Raw genomic sequence first — 22,208 nt, 5'->3', positions numbered from 1 at the left:
ACTAATATTAATACGTTATCTAGCAAAAGTCATAAGTATTACAAGATTCAAGCTTTAGTTGTTTTGAAAAATAACCTTCCCCCATGTTCATAGCTCAATGAACAGAGAAGAGCATCCAAGCTTGGCAAGCGAAACACACACCCCTCTCAAACCTCACAACATGTGGCAGCTACGTTCTGAAGAGCATAGGCTTTTGCAAACTACATGCAACTAAACAGACTTATTTTTAGCTAGTAAAGATTTTAATAAAAAAGGGAAAAGCCCTGCATAGACAGAAGCCCGCAGTAGCCCGCACACCAGGACACGATGAAAATGTGATGACAAATCCAGCAGCAGTACCCAGAATTCCAGGGGAAAATCAGAAAATAAAGTTAAAGTATGGCATCTCATACTACTAAGCAGGGGATGGCTGCAAAATTTTTTTTAAGTTGGTGGAGGAAAGATGTAGCAAACATATGTGATTTTCACTTACTAAATTATGTGTCATGTCAGCAGCTTCAGGCAGGCTTACATATTAAATCTAGGTTCAGGAGAACCCTTTTTTAACACAAGAGAAGAACAGATTACATTAAGAGCTGTACAAGCCTTTTATTAAGAAAAGGAAGGAGGGGGGGGAAAAAAGTAAAATTTATTTAAAAGAAAATACAAACCCGAGAATGGAAGGACTATACAAGAAACTTCTATTTGGGAAAGCTCAGAGAACCTACGGGAGACCTACAACCCAAAGTGTGGGATGGGCATTTAAATTTTCCTTCGAGAAAAATGCCCAGATTCAGGAACGTGCAGAAGCACAGAAGCTCTTAACTGAAGGCACAAGAAAGACTATTTGTTGAAATTATTTCCTGAATCAAGACCTTTCTTTATAATCAGGCAACTCATGAGCAGTTCCTGCTCTTCAGCCACAGGACAGCAGCAGGGAGCAAAGGTTAGCCTTACTCCCACAAGCCTGGGGAGCAGCTACTGGAAACGTGAGGAGGAGAAATGTCCTCTTGTACCAGAGGAGTGAGTAGCTGACTGGCCAGGGACAGAAGAGACTCGGGCATCCCTAACTAACATTTTAAGCTTTACATGATGTGAATTAATCACTTTCTAGCTTGAGAAAGGAAAATGTATATCAAGACATGCTCTTGCCCACATGCTTTTCTCTGTTTCAGCTATAGAAGAGTTTTAGAAAAGTGCTGGAGCAATGCCAACACTTGTCCCGTTTACCATAGCTTCCTGGGGCTGATTTTGTGGGAAGGAGAAGAGTTAAACCCATTTCTCTCTGCTGAAGTACACACGGTGTACTAAACTCTCCCCTTGTCAATTAGCGGACACAAGAAAATGTGCGCCAGGCACAAGTGTGCACAGGACAGGAGTAGTAATAGGTTGTGGACTAAAAGCAAAAAAGAAATCCAGTCTTCCCGAAGCACCTTTATGCATTTTTATTCCATTCACCTTGGGGCAGGGGCGACCGGCTACCGAGGTTTTTGCAGTCATGTCTAGTCCTTTTTTCTTGTGGAATCAGAGAGTTCGCAAAGTTCACCTCGTCCCTGAAGAATACCATATAGCTTAGTGTTTTTAATGAGAAGAATGACGTGTAATTAAAGCTACATTTTTACCTGTGTTTCCATATGCTTCCCATTTCCACAACCGTATTTAAAAATATAAACCCTGATTTTCATAACAATCAGGCAAATAATTACACTTGGTACTTTTCAATACTACCAAGCTTCAAAATGTACTGAACTGGTGTATCAGCAAATAACAGAACGATAAAAATAATTAACATAGTTTTAATTTAAATATTTATGATACGGTTGACTCTGTGGCTGTACGGCACCATTGTGCTAGGTGCAGTACACAAATATGGATAGATAGAGCCCCTGTTTCAAAGAGCTCCTATTGTTCATCCCACATTACTCAATATCAAACGATCTCAAAAAAGCTTTTCAAACATTAATTAAATCTCATAACTTCCTTTTCAGGTCAGTAAGTTTTATTATCCTAGTTGTGTAGATGGAGAAAGTGAGGAACGAAGAGGGTAAGGCACTTGCCCACGATGACACAGCGAACACTTCTCACTTCCACTCTCCGCCTGCTTCCCAGTCCCCCAGCCCGAGCCCCCCACGCCTTTGAAGGCTCCTCCATGTGCGTATTGGCGCTGTGGGTGTACGTGTGCATATGGCCAGCACATCCCGGGGAAGGCCGGTTACTGCTAAGTACTCTTCAGTTAATCAAGACCATGTGAGAGTCCTGCTTCTGGTTTGCACTCACATAAGTGTTAGTAAAATCTCACTGGCGGAGTTAATTTATGTGATTTTGTAACCTCTTAATATTGCTTGGGGTTAGCGTTCTTTTCAACTTCAATGTTTTTTGCTGGTGAAAATTAAGAATGCTCAATTCATTACAAAACAGCTTTTTTTCCCCCTTCTTTTTTTCTTTTTTTTTTTCTATTTTGGGAGATTAGGTCCTAACACATTAATGTCCAGGACTACATCATCAAAGGGTAAATTGCGATGCTTTTCATTTTTCTGACTACAGATATGGGATTTTTCTCTGAATAAGGCTGTAAAATAAATAATAGGCTTGAAGTTTCTCAAGATATTCATTGGAACTTAAAAACAAAACAAAAAAGACTTTAATGCCAAAATGTCAGTGTTCTGTGCAAAATAATTAATATAACACAATAGGATCTATTCTACTATCGATTGAAAGGGAATTTATGCAGGTAATTCATTAAGGCTAGTGGGCGTTTGGCATGTAAATCCCCCAGCACTTTGATGGGAAAAAAGACCCTGATGATTTTTTTTTTAATAAGCTATAAAATACATGCTTTTCAGTGGCAAATATATAAAAAGAAAAAGCAAATACCTGAACAACTCGGGCAACGGATACTCCTGCTCTGTGAGACTTCTGAAATGACATTAGATCAAATCATTTTTCACACATTGCAAGAGATGCAACAATCATTTCAATCACCATGTTAAGAGAATCAATAATTTTTTTGCTTCCAGTGGATGGTATTTTACATTCCAACATTTGCAGGTTATCACCTTCATACATCTCTTTTTGTGGTCAAGTGCATGATTAGTACTTCTGATAGAGTATTGGACATTTTCTTATGAAGAGCTACAAATTCTTGTAAAGAAAAACCAATCTGAAAAAAAAAGAAGAGCAAATCTGTGGACTGGAATGCACCCTACTTGTAATGGGAACAAAAAGCTGGCAATGAAATATAAACCTAAATCACAGCAGAATGACCTACTTTAAGGCATTTGCCAAAGAGACAGTGTTTTAGACAGCTCCTCTGAAGTAGCGTCTTTATGTCTATGCCATCTGCAGATTTATTATTGTGCTTTAGAAAAAAAAAAAAAAGAGAAAGGAAAAAAAAAGGAGAGAAAAACCTACAGTATGCCTGAACAAAACTCAGCTTCATCTATAGGAAAGATTCCAGTACTGTGGGCACCACACCCACACCTACTGATGTGGTCCAAGTTTTTTCTTTAGAGGCACCTAATTAAGAAACCCTGACTCATTTACATGGATACGTTTGATCTAAATTACACTCCAAACCACACCAAATTAGGAGCATCTGTGAATGAGAAGTGTTTGTTCCCAGTGACTGGTAGAATAGGGCCAGTTCTGGACGGCACATGTTCAAGTGACGAAAAATATTTCAGATGTAACATACTTCTGAGACCCACTTTTCCACTAATAATTCATAATGAGTTAAACCAGTATCTCTACTTGAACAATTATTTCAGGCTGTGAAAAAAAAGTCATTTTACTTTTAAAAGGAATGGATGGGGGGGAAGAGGGATAGACAGACACCTAGCTTGGTGGTTGTCCCTGATAAAGGGCCTTAACACAACCATCAGCTGCAACGTGAATCTGTGCAGTGCGAGTATTATCAGATGTACATCACTCCTGAAGCCCAGATTAAAGGAAGGTATCTATGAACGATTAGTTGTTCACAGACAAGGCCTTCTGCCCCGATGCACGGTCTCCTGTCGTTAACCCGCTGTGCCGGCTTTCCTAACAAGTCCGAGCGAAGAGCAGGACCTCAGCCTGATGATGCCGTACCCTACGCGCTGGATACCATGAAAAATTCAAGACCACCAGATTTGAGAGCAGAGCTTGCCTTTTGGGCAGCATTGCTGGTGCTTTCTGACCATGCCTGCTTGCGTCCTAGAAGGCCACTCCGTACAAAAACGGGTCCTGCGGCAAGTAGAGAACTTTTATCCCACTTTCCCGTCTCCGGGAAAGAGGGAGCAGGGGAGGCTGCAGAAGCCACTCCTTGCTGCTTTGCTTCCTTACAGTCTAAACCGACAAACTAGAAAAAAAAAATAGCCTTTATCTCACCCTAATTTAAGCCATAGGAGCAGCCTGAACACTGGGGAGTGCAAATCCGAATTCCACGCTGGGTTCGCAACCCCCAATCCGTTAGCGCAATTTGGCACAACCTCCGGATTTGGCCCGTAGTGTTTGGCAGCCACCTTTTATTCTTCCCGTCTTTTATACTTTGTGAATAGTCTAAGTTACATAATACCAGTGACAATTTGTTTATGGCAAGCATTAGAGTCACTGTTTTATGATTACATTCAAACTTTAAGCCACATTTTGACATCTAAGGATCATTTTGCATTCTCGTATATTATATACAATGAAGGTTTGTGTTCCAGTGAGGGGGGGGAGGAACTTTATAAATAACATGACTCCTTTTGTCTGAAGAGATTTTAATACATTTGTCTGATCTCCTGTTTTTTGCAGTAGCTAGAATATAATTTGAATATATTAATATTTTCAGCAACTGTGCTCAGGGAGCCCAGTTAATAACTTATGCATGGATATATAGATACACTTCAGACAGAGGTAATGTTTTTAGTCCTGATGTTGGTAATACTTAGAAACACACAATGAAAGAGCCTGTTCTTTCCTCTTCTTTGTTGTGGGCATGCATTGTGATGGTATGGAGCCAGTGTTCTTTCTGTTGTCTACACAGCCTGGATTCAATAAGCAGTTATATATGCATATTATGACAATGTGGTCAAGGAAACCAGATTTTTTTACTATACCTTCATGTGCCTGTACAGTATAAAATCTGGTATTTATTTTTCTTGTCCTCATTCAATATGTTAACAAAATCATAATTTGATACAGGTTATGTTCACTTTATAATTAAAATTATAGAGTTAGATGAAAATACAGCAAGATGTTGCTGAATGGAAAATATTTATCTTTTTGTACATTACGCATTATGGTGCAATGTAAAATCAGAAATCTGTGGAGCGGCATACAACTTGTCTGTTCTCCTGGTCCACAACACGCAGCTGGTTAACACCTCTAGGGGTTCCTGCACCCACCTCAGCCCCACCGTTAGATGGCATTGCCACATCCTCTCCAGAGCTTTGCTGTGGTCTTCTGAAAGAAGACCCCTCGCCATGGAGATGAGCCAAGAAAATGGAATTCAGAAAAGTTCTGTATTTTTTACAGATCCCACCAATCTGCCTCCTGTAGCTCTCCCAGCAGCTTCATGGACAAAGTGCAAACCTTTTGCACCATGTCCTCTGCATCAGCACAAGACTCAGCCTCACCAAAATACCTCAGGATAGGATTTCATCTGCCTTGAAACTGTTCCCTCTTCCCAGATCATTGCCAAGTCCAGGCCTTCCCCAAACGCTACCGGCAATCTTGGAGACCCCAGTAGCGTATAGCATATGGGACAACCCTATAGTGTATGGAAGCTTTCCAGTAGGTGAAGTTTACTGCGAACATATTCAAACTTTCAGTCCAGAGAAGGTTTTCAGCAGAACTGTGGCAACAGTAAAAGCATGCAACTTCGGAGCACCTCCTAGGATAACCATCTTGTTTCCATATCTGGATAACTGTCTCATAAAAATGTCATCAAAAGAATGAGTTTTCCATTCCTTCAGAGCCTCTACCCCATGAAAGTCATTGCAGCTGCTATGGCCTCAGTGTCAGCCTCGAGATTTCTATCTCAGGATAAATGTCAAAGCTTGATGAATACAATCATATGTTTTGAATCCCACCTGACCACTATGGTGAGGAACTGCTTAACCTTTCTGGGTTATATGCTAACTGGTTTCCATGTTACTCTTCATATTAAATTACATTTATACAGCTTCGCATCCTGAAACTACAATATTTGCTTTCTAAGGAGGCACTTTCTCAGTCTGTGAATCCATTTATAACCAATTCAGTTGAGGTCAGACATTTTCTGCTGTAGAGGGAAGATCCGTGCAGCATCTACAAAATAGTGTCCTGAATTTAGACTTATCTGAGAGCCAGACAGCACAATGTCAGTGGCCTTCTGGAGCTCAAGGCAGTGAAAAAAACCCACATGCAAGGCATTTCAGCATGCCTACACATAAGGTCAACAACCAAGGCTGTACAGGGACAGACCCGTTTGATAGGCAGGCACTATCAGAGACACTTCTCTGCAACTCTATTAGGTACATTGAGGCATTTTACTTAGTTAAGCTATGACTGAGGTATTTGATGGCCTGGAAGCTGCTTACGGAATGAGGTCTTCCAAGACTGATGAGTATGCCTCGGTATCGACAACTAGATTGTACCTGTCGGTCCTAAATCCTTCAATATCTGTTGAATGTGGTTTTGGTTAGGAGGTCTAAGAGACTTGTGTGTGTTTTCTCCCCAGTTTTTCTGGCTGTGGATTTTGATCAGGGTCAGACAAAAGCAGATATTGGAAAGTCTGGTCACTTGAAGCTTCAAAGATGAAAGAAACACAACTACTGAGGGAGGTAGGGCTGCCTATATAGAGAATAAAGACTTTCATAAAGCATCTAAGGCAGTTAGACCACAGTCATCTGAGACCAGCACACGTGTGAATGGGTGTTTGACTTACTTAAAATGGAACTAATGAGAAAAAACAAAGCTAGTTTAAAGCTAGGAAAAATATTGCAGAACTTGCAGTACTACAAAGGGTGGATCTTAGAAAGACACAATACAGGGAAAATCCTCCACTCCAGGCAGTTCATGCATTTAATGCAATGGACTATACACATGCACAAAAAATAAACATCAAGCTAAGGTGAGTGGACAAGACGGACAAAGTGTAAGGAGAAAAGACAATGCTGACATAGTAAATTCGTTGCTCAAGGGCAAGTAAAATGTAAATAAGTTTAAAGAAATGAAAGACTCATGGCACATACTCACTAGTGCATTTAAGAGATACGTTCATCCTACTCATGTTCAATATCAGGGCTGAAACAATCGTGAGGCTGGGAGGCATATTAAAGCATCTATCAAATCTGATACAAATGCAGTGCATATATATTGCAATAGTAGCTTGTGGGGAGCTCAGAACTGAACCTGAAAGAGTAGGAATCCTGGTTGAGGTCAGATCCCATATAAAATCACCTCTGTTGGGCAGACCACTGCAAAAAAACTTTCATCTTAAACAACAAGATAGTGATAATATAGGTTAAAAAAATTGAACTTTTATATTGGGGACAATTAACAGGACAAAATTCAGAAGTTTTTAATAATTTAAAAATATTTTAACCAAAACAATTTATGAATTATGCATACAGGAGCTCACAGAGAAGCAAAATTTTGGCAAGCATTTGTTCCCTGATTTTCGTGGAATCCATTGCCACATTCTCTGATTTCAACACCAAAAAATACTGGTTGTCTCACAAAACTGAATAATTTATTTGCGGTGCTGGACAAAAACAATGTGTTGTTAGCAAAATTAAAGTTTTTTCACGAGAAGCTGTAGACTCACCAGCAAAGATGCATTTCTGAGCAGTTGTCTGCAGTTCAGCATCCCAGGTTGAAATTCCAATCAACTGCCACTTCTGGGCTTTAAGTCAGAAAGTAAACCTGTCATATCCAGCGCTGAGTTATTTGCTGTCAACTAGATTACCGTAGCACAAAAGGGCTATAATTGAAGGCTGCAAGAGGTTATAGATTGAACATAGCCAAAAGCAGTAATTCCACTTAGTAAAAGTAGATATCATCCAAAATGAGAAAAGTTAAGCTTATATGAAGTGAAATTCTGACTCCATTCTGGCTCCCAGTCGCTGGGAGTTTTGTCAGTGACTTTAACAGTAACCAAAATTTCACTCACTGTCGAGTGAGATGCTGCAAAGGGTGTGATGAAGTGAAAGTTAGAATAACTGTTAACCTGGGGCTTCCAAAATACATTTTCGGAGCATGGTCTGCTGTCTAACTCAGTGTTTTCCTGAGGTAGCAAGGCAGACAGGACCAAGAGGATAAAACTGTGCCAGTGGAGGACATCTGGGGTTTGCAATAAGATTTTCCCTGCTGTAGCTGCTGAAGTTCCCATTGCTCATCATCCTGCAGGCCAGGTGGACCTGAACCAAAAATTGCAATTTATGTGCATCTGTGAACAAGGCTCCATGGGGCCTCCTGTGTCCTTTCCACATACCCTCTGCTTTGGGTGCGTTGTAGAAGGGTGGCTCCTTTCACTGAGTTAAAAAGCAGCTGGGTTACCGGCAGGACTGGTGGCTCTGCTTTTTTGTCACATACTTTTTGTTTGTCCATCACTAAGCATGTCAAAGCCTCAGTGTCCCCATCAGAAAACAATGCTGTTAATAACATTATTCCACCTTTATTAAGAGCCTTTATCTTTATGGAGGAATACCAAATACTATTAAGACAAAGACAAGAGGATAATAAGGAAATGTGTTCTTTCCCTTGCTGACCTAGTTTCTAACCTCGCTTTAAAATCTGCCATTGATTTTAATTACGCTTAATCTAAAGCTAAGCTCACAAATCTAGCAAACTTAAGGACTGCTTTTAAGTGAATTTTCTCGCCTGTCAGAGTTCCTCAAGCTTTCTACGCTACAGCTTGAAGTTTATTTCCACCCCAGGTACAAAGTTGAGACAGCTCTCTGCCCGCAGGACGCGTCCAGTGCCACTACAGCACAACGCGCGAGTTCAAACGCTACCTTGCTGGAATCGAGCCTGGGTACGGCATTCTTCACAGAACAATTGCAGCCCTTTTCTCATCAGCGATAGCCAGAGGCAGTAATAAGGGTGAAGGATATCTATCATGAAAAGTCCAGTGTCAATGTGTTCCCCCAATTTATTTACTGACCTTCAATGCAACAGCCATACTCCTGACCCTCATGAGATGAAGCCTAAGGGGAAATGGCACTGAGCACCAATTCCATATCCTGTTGTTCTGTGGTCTAAATTAAGTGCTAATTAATTACCACTGGCATCTTTGGCATTGCTTGTCAAATTGGATTTAGGATATCCTTTCGCTGTTTAAACAAATAGCCCTACATCTAAAGCTAAAATCCCAAGTGTTAGCATTTTCTTTACTTTTAGATTTTTATTTAAAAATTCAGCAAGTATGCCCATGGATTTTGCAGGTAGAATTCAAATAAAAGAAACAGGAATTGATATTGTCAATTTTGATTAATAGTCCTTCATTAATATACATCCTGTTATTCAGTTTCCACCTGCAGTTGCTGATGTTGCCTGGAATCAATTAACTCATATAATTTGATTTATTTTACAACGACATTTTTGGATGTGCTGTACCGATGATAAAGGTTCTATATTTACAATTCTTGATTTAAGGGAGATTGTTACTAACTGCTTTTTATTTTTAATGTTACTAGGAAATGTAGCTTCAGGCATTCTTGAACAAAAATATTTAAACAATTTAAAAAGTTAAAGCTTTATTCATGTAAAACTATCTGTTGCCTTCTGAGCCACACAGGCCACAAAAACATACAGATCCAGGACCTCTAGCAGGTTGGTCTTTACAATGAGCTGGTTGTTCTGCAGAAATCAGAAGTAGAATTTTTTAAAAAATAAGTTTTTTTTAAAAAAAATCAATCACAGCAAGATTACACCACCAGCCAAAAATACAGTTAAAGGCTTTATGTGTTATATCTCTGTCTGAACATATATTATTCTATGTAGTCTCACACTGCCTTTATCACCCCACTATCCAAACACCTCTAAGAAGTGCATTAGCATCTGCCTAACATCTGTCACGGGCGGTTTTGTTCTCTCCCATCCCCTCCCCAAGGAGAGGCTCGTGCTTGCAGTGGTAGCGTGGCTTTTGAAGAGGGGTTTGCTGTTGCTCGAGACATATATGCTGCTACGGGGCTGTTAGAGAAAGCAAAAATGAACGCCGTGTGCGTGGAGCTGCAGCCAGAGGCGCCCGAGATGCTCCTCAAGGCAGCTCATGGCCTTCAGCTGACTCCTACCAAGTGGCCGTCCCCGAACAGGCAAACTTCAGGCTCAGTAGCAACTTGCACTGCGATAACACGGGCTGGCCGGGTCTCCTCCTCCCTCCAGCCTTATGAGCATTAGTCAGAACCAGTTTGCATTCACACATGAAAGACTGAAAACCAAGCCAAACTGGGAGGACAGAGTGCTGGCTGTCAGTAAATGGAAGAACTTAACAGGTCACCCAGCTGGGTCAGTTTTCCAAAAGGGAGACCTGGAAGTTCTGCAGTAATATGGAAGATTTTGTGGAAATATTTTGAATCAATTTCTTTGACACCACGTGGTTTGGGGGAGCGGGACCTGAGCCTCTGCCCACGCCAGGCTCTTCAGTGTTCTCACCAATGCGTAGAGATGAGCGCCCGCTCTCGCTGTCCATGCCACGCCGGGACACCAGTGTGCACCCTCTGCCTATGGAGCTTCTCTAACACAGGAGACGGCTAGAAAAAAGAAATGATCCCAGGGCTGAGGTGCAGGTACCACGTTACCGTGCTCTCTTCGTACAGGCACAGCTGAGGGCGGAGGCAGGAGTACGGCTCCCAGTGTGCAGAAGAACAAGCAGGACTTCTCCAAAGCACATTCCTGAATGAAGCCCCTGTAGAGGCCCGAGTCCCTTCAGATACCTACATGTGCTTTTACGTCTTGGCCTCGGTCACCAGGCGAATGAAGACTTTCTCTACAAGACAGGCACTATGTGAGGTGTGTGTAAAGGCGAGAGCACACGCACTCTTCAGAAAGGATGTCACACGGGTAGCAAAGCTCACCCAATGGTGAGAAGATTTTATTTTGAACTGTGTTCTTATTAAGCCAGGCTAAGCCAGAATAAATGCCTTTCTTCAGCTCTTCGGAGTGTATTCAGCCAACTGTGAACTGATGTTCGGATTTAGTTTAGTTATTATTTTCATTTAGGGCTAGACTCCAAGGCAGTTCATCCAGGGAAGGGCTCGTGCTGTGAGATATGTAGGGGATCCCCTGAGGAAGCCCATTCTCCACCAGGTCCCTGTCAGCTGTCCAGGTACTATATATAGCCATCCAACGGTCTATCCAACGGATAGATTTAAAGGCTAGTCTGCAGAAGACGACAGCATCAAGTGCTCATTCTAGCGTCCCAGAACAACTGAAGAGAAGGGATTTTTCCCAAAGAGCTGTAATATGAACCCACAGCTGCAGAGCACAGGAAGCCTATGGAGTTTCTGTAGGCCAGGAGCCATGGAGGCTATTTTCAGCAAAAGCAAGCTCTTAAGTATGTCTGAACTATTTCTGACCCCTCTCGTAACGTATCATACGCCATGACCTGGTTTCTCTATTACCAGTCTTGGATAGCTGTTGTTTTGAATTCAACCTATGGAGCAAAGAGGAATTTAAAGTACCTTCACATTTTGCACAGGCAAAAGAAAGTAGCTTAAAATTGTACTAGTTCACTGTGATCACATTTTGAAAAGGACAGACATTGCAGCCTTTTGGAGCTCCTCTATAAGCATAAACCTCAGGTCGTAGCCACATATACACAAAGCTCCCCCCCCCACCCCCAACGTGGTATACGGATTTCACAAACAACAAGCTGGGGATTCAATTGATAATGTTTGCATTCGCTTAGCTTCATCAGCTGGTGAATACCACTGTAATGCAACTGAGTAAATCATCCATAAAGCCAGTACATAAATAATAATGAGGTTTAGTTTGCATTCATAAAATATCAAAAATCCCAATTTATTACTAAATTTTAAATTTATCTGTGTCGCAGTGCAATGAATTGAACAGTTTACATAAATAGAGCTTATAGTGTCAGGGCTCGCTCACCACCGATTATTTCTGTGTGTCTCTGAAGATGGGGTTAAATAGTGCACAGGCCCTGCACCCTTCCTCCACGGCAGGTGTCTTGGCTGTCTCTCCTAAGCTGGTATATCCAGCTGGATGGGGATATCTCCGCAAGGCTTTGACCTGTTGTAAAAGAACACCTATTGCTGTTTGTGTTTTAAGAGGACTCTCAAAGCCAAACTTTGTAGTTCAGTTGCCTTTTTAGTACCAAAAAGCACTTAAGTTCTTCCTGAAGAACAACTATTATAGCCGAACTGAATTAAGTTTGCAACACAAAATGATGTTGCAATAATACGCTGTATCTCAGCAAAGTATGTAACAGGCCTTAAATGGAAAGGAAATACATTCAGAAGAAACCTGATAGTTTATCTGTGCATCATTTTGTACTTGTGCTTCCTTCCTAACACTGAAAAACCCATCTGCAAAAGCCCTGCCAAAATGTGCTTATACACACACAGACATTATCACTTTGTAGGATGGTACGTTTTATTATCAGGTTATTTTCCAGTACATTTAGCACAGTTAAGGTAAGTATATTAACTTTACTTCCAAATAAAGAAAACAAAGTTGTACGGAATGTCTCAGCCATTGTCAATGAGTTAAGAACTGACAGGAGGTCCAAGTAATCAACCCTGTCTACTGTGCCGAGCTTTCCCCTGGGACATCTCTTCTGATCATGCAATGCATCTGACTGGCATGGATGTAGAATTGCTTTCAATAAAGATTTTATTTCAAGGTTGGATGATTCCTTCCCAAATGTCTTGTCACTAAAGCAAAGTATGTAATACCTGTTATTTTTTAACTCCTGTGAACCAGCATTTGGGAAGGAGGGGAACATAAAATGTTGAGCTAGAAACTGTTCATCATAGGAGTCAAATTCTAACACGTTCAAATTGATGGGAGCTCTACAACAGAAAAGTCAGAAAACTGCTGCATAAAACCTGGCCCATAACAGTGCGTTAGACTTGAGGTGAGTTGAAGGCAGCTGAGCGATTCCCCAGGCTGAGTCCTTAAGCTAAAACATTACATTTGCATATGCCTGAGTATGTATAGGAAACAGATATTAGCTAATTTGAGGATAATTATTGGTAAAGCGAATCGATGGGATGCGCAGACTTTGACTCGTTAAGGCAGTTCATAGGAACTTGCATATCAAGCCAGCCCCGCTGTCCATCGGGATGAGCAGCTTTGGCCGTGACGGTGGTCACTAGCACAGTTCAGCAAAAGTACAAAACCCACCCAAACGGGCTGTCGTGGAATAATCCACTTAGAGAGGAGTCAGTTCCTAATTCTGCAAGGTTAGTTGTTATATATGTTCTTTTTTCCTTTCTGGGGAGTTTACTCCCATGCATCTTTAATTTTTCTTGGCCTCTTTTTAGATCTTGGTTTCTGTCTGTCATGGCAGTGACTTCCCTGGTTAAACAAAATCTGTGCATAATGCTGGTGGACAAGATTCTGATAAGATCAAAATCTACTTCTATCCCTTGGTCCTCTACTGAATTCAGAGGATGGCATTTCCCACACCTGCTATTCTGGCCCATAACATTTTACCAGATGACCCATTCTCACTCTTCTGATCCCCTCATTCTGTAACTTGTTGCCCTTTACTCATAGTCAATATTACCAGTTCATGGAAGAGCAGCAGGGTTGTCTTATTGAAAAGTTACACTCAGATATAATTTAAAACCAAAAAATATTACTAGGCATGGCTAAAAACGGTTCTGCTAAGGCTAGAAATGCCCCTCGCATTGAGCAAACTTAAATCCTCGTAGGATGGAAAGGGCTAAGAAAGCCAGACCGAGCAGTTCTCAATGCAAATAGTAGAGGACAGCCCTACACCCAAACACTCTCCAGCTTGCATTAAAACAGTGCCCTTTCCAATGGGGTTTTTCTCCCTAAGTACGCTGACTTCTCTCTCAATTTTTTTACATTCAGTAGGAACATTAAAAAGGCGAGGAATCAGAGTCACTGTTGAAACACTTTCCCCTCCTTAGCAGTTATTACGGAGTAAAAATGGATGAGGAACATTTCCTAACACCTAGTGTGTTTGAAGTAATAATCCAATGTGCTTTCCAAATGTCAAAATTAATAATGATTTTATTTAGAGAGTTTGAAAAGTGTAGATTTAATGGAACTAGAGAGCCAAACTCACCATACAATGACCCTCTTAGCTGTAGAGTTGCCCTGCTCTCAGTCACACGCTTTCCAGCTTACTGTTGCCTTGGTAACAGCCAAAGCATAAATTCCAAGTATTTTTGCTTATATATCTGCCATTGACACTAGACCCCTCCTATCAGACACTTCTGTTGTTTTAATATATCATTAATTTCATTACTGTTAATAATGAGAACTGTATTTTCTGCATATCTTCTGACTTGTGATCTTAAAGGACTGAAGCCATTCTTGAAGCTCACTTATTGGGGGGGTGGAGGGGAGGGAATCTTGCACAGCATAACGCCCAACGATTTCTCGATATGTTTCCAACATCTGTGGCACTGGATTATAGATTGTTTCTAAAATAATCTTAAATTGATGGATCATTGCCCCTTTCACTTGGGCTTGACCAAGTAGCTCTGGTATTAACTTTCACTTTTTATGTTGTAAATGGTGTATCACTCTTTCTGCTCTTTTTCTTGACAAATAAAGGATCCTTGCCCATTTTTAGGGTTTTTCTCTTTTAACAACTGAATTTCACTTAACTGCTACAGTAATAGCTTAAATTGTGCATATTTGTTTTTATTTTGCTTTGAAGAATTCTTTTGTGGACAGATGAAAAAAAGTATGAGTTATAGAATTCCATTGGAAATATTTGTAATTTTAAAAGACATAAGGTCCTAAACTTATAATTATTTTATTCAGTGTGGGTTGAGTTCCTTCCTTCTTCCTCTCCAGTATTTTACCGCAGATTATTTAACTACTCAGACTTTCCATGTTTCCAAGTTTGCTTAGTTTACAGTTTTTTGTTATTATGGTCATCAAAAAAAGTACAACTGCATGAATAGATAGAAAATATCAAGAATTCTCAAGAGGTATTATCAATCCAATAATTAACATACTAACGTTAAGCTTAGGAGCCCCAAACATACACAGATGTTCTTAGCACCATGTTCCATATTGACGAACCACAACAGATAACTGGTTCTTCTCCACTGCAAGTCCTCCCTTGCTTCATGCCATACCCTCACCTCCTGGGAGCTGAGCAACTGCGGACGATGTGCTGGCAATGCCTAGATTCAAATAGGACTTCATGTGCAGAATGGCACCTCCAGGAAAAACAAGGAAAGCTATTTGGCTTCAGAAAGATGTCAAACAAGGACAGAGGGGTTGGCCATCCATCTTTCATTTTCTGTGTCCACATCAGAAACCTAGGATCTCAACACCTTGCTCTAGATTTTACAGCTAAAGGAAGTCAGACCTCTCCTCTCCCTTCAGTAAAATGAGCTCTGCCACCACTATTTTTGCCCTAACTCTGCTCACTCACGGTCCACTCCCTCCTGCTCCCTGCAAGGTGTTTCTCCTCTGACTTCATCAATGTTGTCCATCATCACCACCACCACATTGCAAAGCCATGGCTGATGCTAAATTGATGATCTCTGAAGTTGTGCAAGTTACAACTGCTGAATATGTTGGTTTTTTCCCTGGTGGACTAACATCCTTGCCCATGCTGATGTTGTCTGCAAATACTTTGTAAGGTTTGCAACTTCTGGCATGTAACAAGCTCAACAGAAATCAAGTCCTTCTCAAAGGGAGGCCCCAAATTTTGATGTATGTGCTTCTGCATAAGTGGTATTAAAGCAAAACAACCTGATCACCCCTGTAACAAACATTTTTAACTGTGATAAAGGTGCATGACATCCATCAGAAACTCACACAGTCATTTGGCAACAAAACTACTAACTTTTGAGACTTTCTGAACTCCTAAGAGAAGAGGTAATATGTTAATATTGCCACAGAGGAAAGACAATTTTTTTTTAATTTATAATAAAGATGCTATATTTTAGGAAACTAATAATTAAGCCAATCTGATTAGTGCCATATGGAGAATGTTTTGTGCAATGCACCACGGTTACAAGCATGAGGCAGTACTAAGTAATGCTTCCTATTTATATACGGGGAAAAAACACAAGCATTAATGTTCAAGGAACGTGGTAAACAACGAGACTGGCAGAAAGCCACAAGACGATGCTCTTTGCCATGTGACCCACCCACTAACATGAAAGAAACCTTTTTTAAGTGACTGAACCCATTATGCCTCATGAAGTATCTTTCACTTTTAGTGTAGCTTGCTGTAAATTCAGCAACAGGTATGGGAAAACAGAGACAACAATGACGATTTTTACATTGCTGTCTGGATTTTAAAAAGGTAAATGAGTGACAATGAGAGAGAGTGGGGAAAAGCAGAACTTGGTTTCAACAGTCCACTTGGAATATTTAAGTTAAAATTAACAGGTTAAGGAAGCATCCATAAATTCAAACATTTACATATTAAAGTTAGATTTAGTTCTCATTCCTTGGCAGAGCTGTGTAATTTATTTATAAAATATGTATCTTCATTTACTAGTCTTTCCAGCCTAGGTTATATTACATGTTCTGGAGGGTGCAGGGAAATGGATTTCTACTTAGTTCGGACTCACCGCTGCAGAGATTTATGAGAAACTGCCTACCTAAACTCCATCCATTAAACCTATATTGTTCTTAGACCAGACCTCTCCATCCTTAATGTTATTTCCACAAGAATATTAAGCTTAATACAGACATAAGATCAACTTTTAATAATAATAGTCTTCCTCTTGTAATTTTGCGGGTAATAAAGATATCAAAGGTTATAATCCTTACCATTATTTCCTAAGTCATCTCATTAAGGTATGTGGTCTCAGTGTCTTTCAAGAAACTTTGTGTCAGGATAAGGCATGCAAAAGTCTTTAGTTATATAAATCTCACAATCCATTTCAGAGCATACTAAACTCTATTGGATTTAAATTAGCAGAAGGAACATGCTTCATATGAGCTCTATATTAAGGGGCTTTTTTTGTTTTCCCAACTTTTTCAGTGCTGGAGACCACGTTGAGAGAATCAGAGAAGCTTCTCCCTAAAGCCACCAAAACTGTTGACACCAAAAGTGCTCAATTCCCTTAGCATAAAGATCAATCCCTATTTTCAGTATCTAAATAAATGAGCTCGGAAATTGTTGCCTTATACTGACACACTAATGCTCATTCACCAGAAAGCAGCAAATTGTGCCCTCATACAAGAGTACTGTAAAGGGGGCTCTAGACCTCCACCCCACGCACATCTTGCTGTCTGGGGCTGGCTCTCCTTTCCTTGCTTGCCAGGTTGGCAGGAGTTGTCTCTTCCCTCCCTCTTTTCTTTCTTTTTGAGAACTTAACCAAACAAACATCCCTGTTAGGGGAATCAGTAAAAAGTGCCTCTATGTACTTCAAATGCAACAGCGACTCCTTTGACATCCCTCTTTTTTAACCAATTCTTTCCTTTCGTCAACAGGATAGCAGCCAAGGAATCCGTGAATCTTATGTCAACACAAAGCTTAGGAATTGTGTTTGGACCAACACTGCTTAGACCTGAAAAGGAGACAGGGAACATGGCAGTCCACATGCTGTACCAAAATCAGATAGTTGAACTTATGTTGAGTGAGTACAGCAAGATCTTCGGCTCTGAGGAAGACTGACAGACAGGGCCTGTTATTGAAAACGTTCACATCTGTCTTGATGTCTAATATTTTTACATTTCTGTAAACATATTTCTGAAATATTTCTTTTTCTTTCAAGTGACAGATGCCTCATTTTGTGAAAACTTAATGATGATTTTGTGTTTAATTTTCCAACATTGGAATAAAAAATATTGTCAACATTTGCCTATATGTATTCTGCATTAACCCTTTGAGAGTTTCATTATGCTAGCACTCCAAGTGTCACTTTTCTTGCAAGCTGAGCATACAGCATATGGCCAAAGACCATAGAAAATGCTGTTTACCAACATATGCAATGGCACAGAAAGACAAATAGTAATTGAGGAGATTTGTGGAAAATGGATTAAAATATGTATATTAAAGGCAATGAATTAAAACAGTGATACCAGATCATTTGTAGCTAATCTGAGTATAATTTACCTCTCTCTTTTATATATACTGAAAGTTAAAGACATTATGAATAATGAATTTGCCTACCCCAAGAGTTCAAAAAAAGATTACATTTAATACTTTTAAACAAATAAGGAAAAAAAAACCCAAAACAACACTACCAGAATGTCACTATTTGCATAACAGTGCCTAAAAAAATTAAAAACAGAATTGGAACTTTGGCATTTTTACTTAAATGCAGTACATGAAATGAAGACATTGCATGACTGCTCATTTTAATGTAACATCCATTTTGATTCTTCATCACACTGTACATCTGCCTGCTTTCCCCAGCTATCTCATGTTCTGTAGCATTTGTATTGTGCTCCTGAGGATGCTTTATTGGTGAACTACATTAAATTCATCTAGAAAGAACTTTAAAAAAAAGCCTTTTCATATGCCCTTAGGATTACTTGGCTAGACTTGAATCAATTTATGCATTTGATGGTTAGTTTCAGTTGTCATGGATAAACAAAAGGGTAACTGTCTCGAATATATCAAATATTGTTTCATTTTGAAATGTATGTTTCCAGCTATACACATCTCCTACCCTGTTTTGTAAAAGTATTCTGCTGATAAAATGTAGACTTATGTTTGACAGCTTTTTAATCAAGTTCAAAGAGAATAAATAAAACTAATCCAGTGTGGTAAAGAGTCTGTCTGGTTATCGATTTGTTCATAAAATGAAAAATAAACCATGTAAATAAGATGTGTGAAACACAGATCTAGAAGCAAATATTTAAAGCAATTAAAGACCCCAAAACACAGGATTAATGCATAGGTCTGCTGTGCACGAGAGATATGTCTTCAGTATCACCTCAGCAGATCATGGATTACTTCGGTTTTTACTTAACATCATTTTGCAAAAATACTATCTTATTCAGGAAAGGTTGCTCCTCAGAGTGGTCATTTATGGGAACAAACGTATAATGAGGCTTCGCTGTTAACTAAGACCAGGCTCTTTCATCAGGTATTAACATAGGGAGAAAATAACACCAAGAAAGCATAAATATTGGCCCAAAGATGTTTTCTGACTTCATACATGTCTGAAAAATCAAGCAAAACAGGGGGGTAGTGACCAGTAATTAAAACAAACAAACAAACAAACAATCATCTTCCCCATATCACAAATACTTAACATAAACATTTCTTAACTAAACTAGAGCATTCTAGAGAATCCAAACTCACTTTACTTTCAAGAAAATATTTTTCATGTTAATGTCAAGCAACGAGTACTTAAACAGTAATGCTTTTCAGCATCGTCGTCTTTAGACTCTTTTAATAGTAACAAACCAGGCGCTGTTTATAGCCTGTGGAAATGACTGGAAGAAAGATAGTCAGAAGTTCAGTCTATTCCTTAATAAAGACCATTCACATTATGGCCCCGCGGGTGCTCACAATCATGCTATTGAAGTAATTTCTGCTATTACTGGAAATGAAAAGTTCACTTGTTACTTGGATCCTGTTGCACTCAGAAGAAAAGATTCTTAATTAATTAATTAATCTTCTTTTAAGTTTTCTTTGGAGCATGGAGACTCCTGCTTTCTTGCTTTTATAAGCAAGACAAGGCTTATAAAATGAACCCATATCTTAAGATCAACTGGGTTGGGGGGGATGGAATCAAGCAAACTTTTGGACACATAAGCCTTTCTTTGGTTTTGAAGGGTGCCTTACATGAATTCTGTACAAATGTGTTGACTTCTCTATAAAATGCTTTGTTAAAGATAGAAGCCCGATATGTGGATAGCCAGTTCTGGGAGGACACAAGTGGGTCTCATCAGAGGAGCGTATACATCCGGGGTATAGAGCAGATGTCTAGCCTTTGTCACCCCGACAACAGAAAGGAATAAGCATGACTTCTCACCAAGCTGCTCGCTTCCCCAAGAGACCAGCCTGCTCCCTGTCCCCTTCAATATCTACATGAAGTCAGTGGGAAAATTACCATCTCAACCGTGAGCCAAAGAGCCAGCCCCGCAGCTCCTGCCATCCACCCCTCGGGGCAGGCAGCAGCCGGACAGAAGATGCTAAGAGTGAAAGAGAGAAAAATACTTGCAAGCCTGAAGTGCGGTAGGGTTTTTTTTCCTCTCGCTCAGGTAGTTTACTCTTTGTTGACTAAGCTCACAGCCCACAGCTCCGGCAGAATCTCTGTTGTTGCTGGACACGGACAAATCCCCGAAGTGTCTCAGTTTGGCCTCAGTCCAGCATGAGCAATTCACTGGACCTATATCACCACCACGCTGCTCCTCCAACTGTTACTTATAGGAATATTTGCTATGACTTGGTAGAAGTTTTCCTCAAATTTTGCAAAAATTTTAGTGAGTCAAAATTAGACTTGCAGAAGACCATTTTCAGGAGCTAGCTCCAGTCTGAGAAAAGCCACAGATACTTTAAGCAAGGAGCTATAGCTTTTAGTGGTAAATGATCAGAAAAATGAAGGTTAAGAATGCAGCAGATAGATACAAATACGTCCAAGAATTAGTATGTTCATCTGCATCTTCTCCCTATACAGAGTATTTTCTACTCAAACCCGTGTGAAAAGACAGCTATCCCAGTAACTGGGGTTACTACAGTAAAAGGAGATATCAGAAAGAGACCTGTAATGGAACTGAAAAGAGCATTTCTAGCTAGAAAGATTTCTCATTACAATAAAAATAAAAAACTCATTTCCTGAATCTTAAACTTCTGCAAGAATAATTGTCAGCTTTTAACTCAAGAAATACAACTGCAAGACAGAATTTCTGAGCAAACGATGAGAAAGACAGACTGACTTGCTGACCTACAGCTAAAAGAGAACATGTTAACTGCCCTGAACAAATTTTCATCCCTCTTTTTATTTACATATACATACATATATATAAAAAGATATATGTATATATTCAATAGTTTTTTAATTCTCTGCTAGGACAGCTACAGTGCATGTAACATTCAGCCTGTTTTTGTAAGAACCCCATGTTGCAACAGAGCCAAAGACTGCCATTCAACCCAAGGCACGCAAGAAGTTCAGCTAATCAATTACTACGTAGTATATAGACCATGGGCAGAGTTTGGAAGAAAGCTGGAAAGTAAGTTGGGACCACAATCACCACCGTAATCAGGCGGCGTATAGATTTTACATGGCTAATTCTCGGAAGAGGCTGAAAGACAAGCCTCGGGGAATGCACATATTATCACGGCACAGCAGGTTCCCCTGCATCGCAACCCCGCTTCAGAAAGGCAAAACCTTTTTGGAAGGAAAGGAAAGCCCGCTTCCTTTTCATAAGGAAGCTGAGCAACACCACAGATGCGGGTCTCAATCACAAGTCCTGGTTTTTGCAGGGTGCATAAATGGCGCCCAGGGCAATGCTTGTTTTGCAGAGCATGGGAATCTTCCTAGCACTCACTTTGGACTGCAAATACCAATCCTTCCCTAAGGACCAAGGGCAACACATGAGAAGTATCTCCAGCAAGTGGCCTGCTGAGGTCAGGCTGGACCCAAACTCTCGCTGCTTGAGAGCTATAGCCCTCGTTAGTCACTAGGCTTCATCGAGGGAATGCTTGCAAGATGCTACTAAGGCAGTAGTTTCATCCTTGTGCCAATTCACCGTGTGTTATCACAGCAAATGGATGTGCTCTACCCTTACCTAAACGCTGCATGCTACTTTTACACTCAGCGGTTGTGTGCTTCCAAACATCCCGGAAATACTGTGAGAATTAATGTCCGTTTTTCCTTATCCTGTACCCTTGTTACAAAAATCTGGTTGTATGCTGCATACAAAACACAAACCATCATTTCATTTTTTCACACCAAACATATACTGAAGTTAGAGAGACCTGCAGTCAAAGCTCAAGAGGTGAGAATTGGGGATGCAATACCACTGCACATCGGTGGTGTGAGAAACTGAGGCACAGAGCCAGCCGTGCCAGAAGAGAGCACTGGTTTTTAGTGCTTTTTTCATCCCCATTCTTTTTTTTTTTTTTTCCAGAAACTTTATAGTCTTCATCCTTGCTTACTCTGAATTCACCCATGTAATCCTGTATT

At 40.2% G+C, this 22,208-nt stretch overlaps 1 protein-coding gene across 1 annotated transcript in view; it reads left to right on the top strand.

Annotated features, from left to right (window-relative positions):
- The window catches only part of ARHGAP15 (Rho GTPase activating protein 15), a gene marked incomplete at its 3' end in the record, with an annotated part of 312,226 nt that extends 294,486 nt beyond the window's left edge, over positions 1–17,740 (top strand). Inside the window, exon 13 of the mRNA XM_082001330.1 lies at positions 17,557–17,740. Coding sequence (XP_081857456.1) covers positions 17,557–17,740 — 184 coding nt within the window. The remainder of the gene's footprint in view (positions 1–17,556) is intronic.
- Between the last annotated feature and the right edge of the window lie 4,468 nt (positions 17,741–22,208).

Source organism: Phaethon aethereus, assembly GCF_964289735.1.
Source record: "Phaethon aethereus genome assembly, chromosome: 6".
NCBI lineage: Eukaryota > Metazoa > Chordata > Aves > Phaethontiformes > Phaethontidae > Phaethon > Phaethon aethereus.
This window is presented reverse-complemented; position numbering and strand designations above follow the sequence as displayed.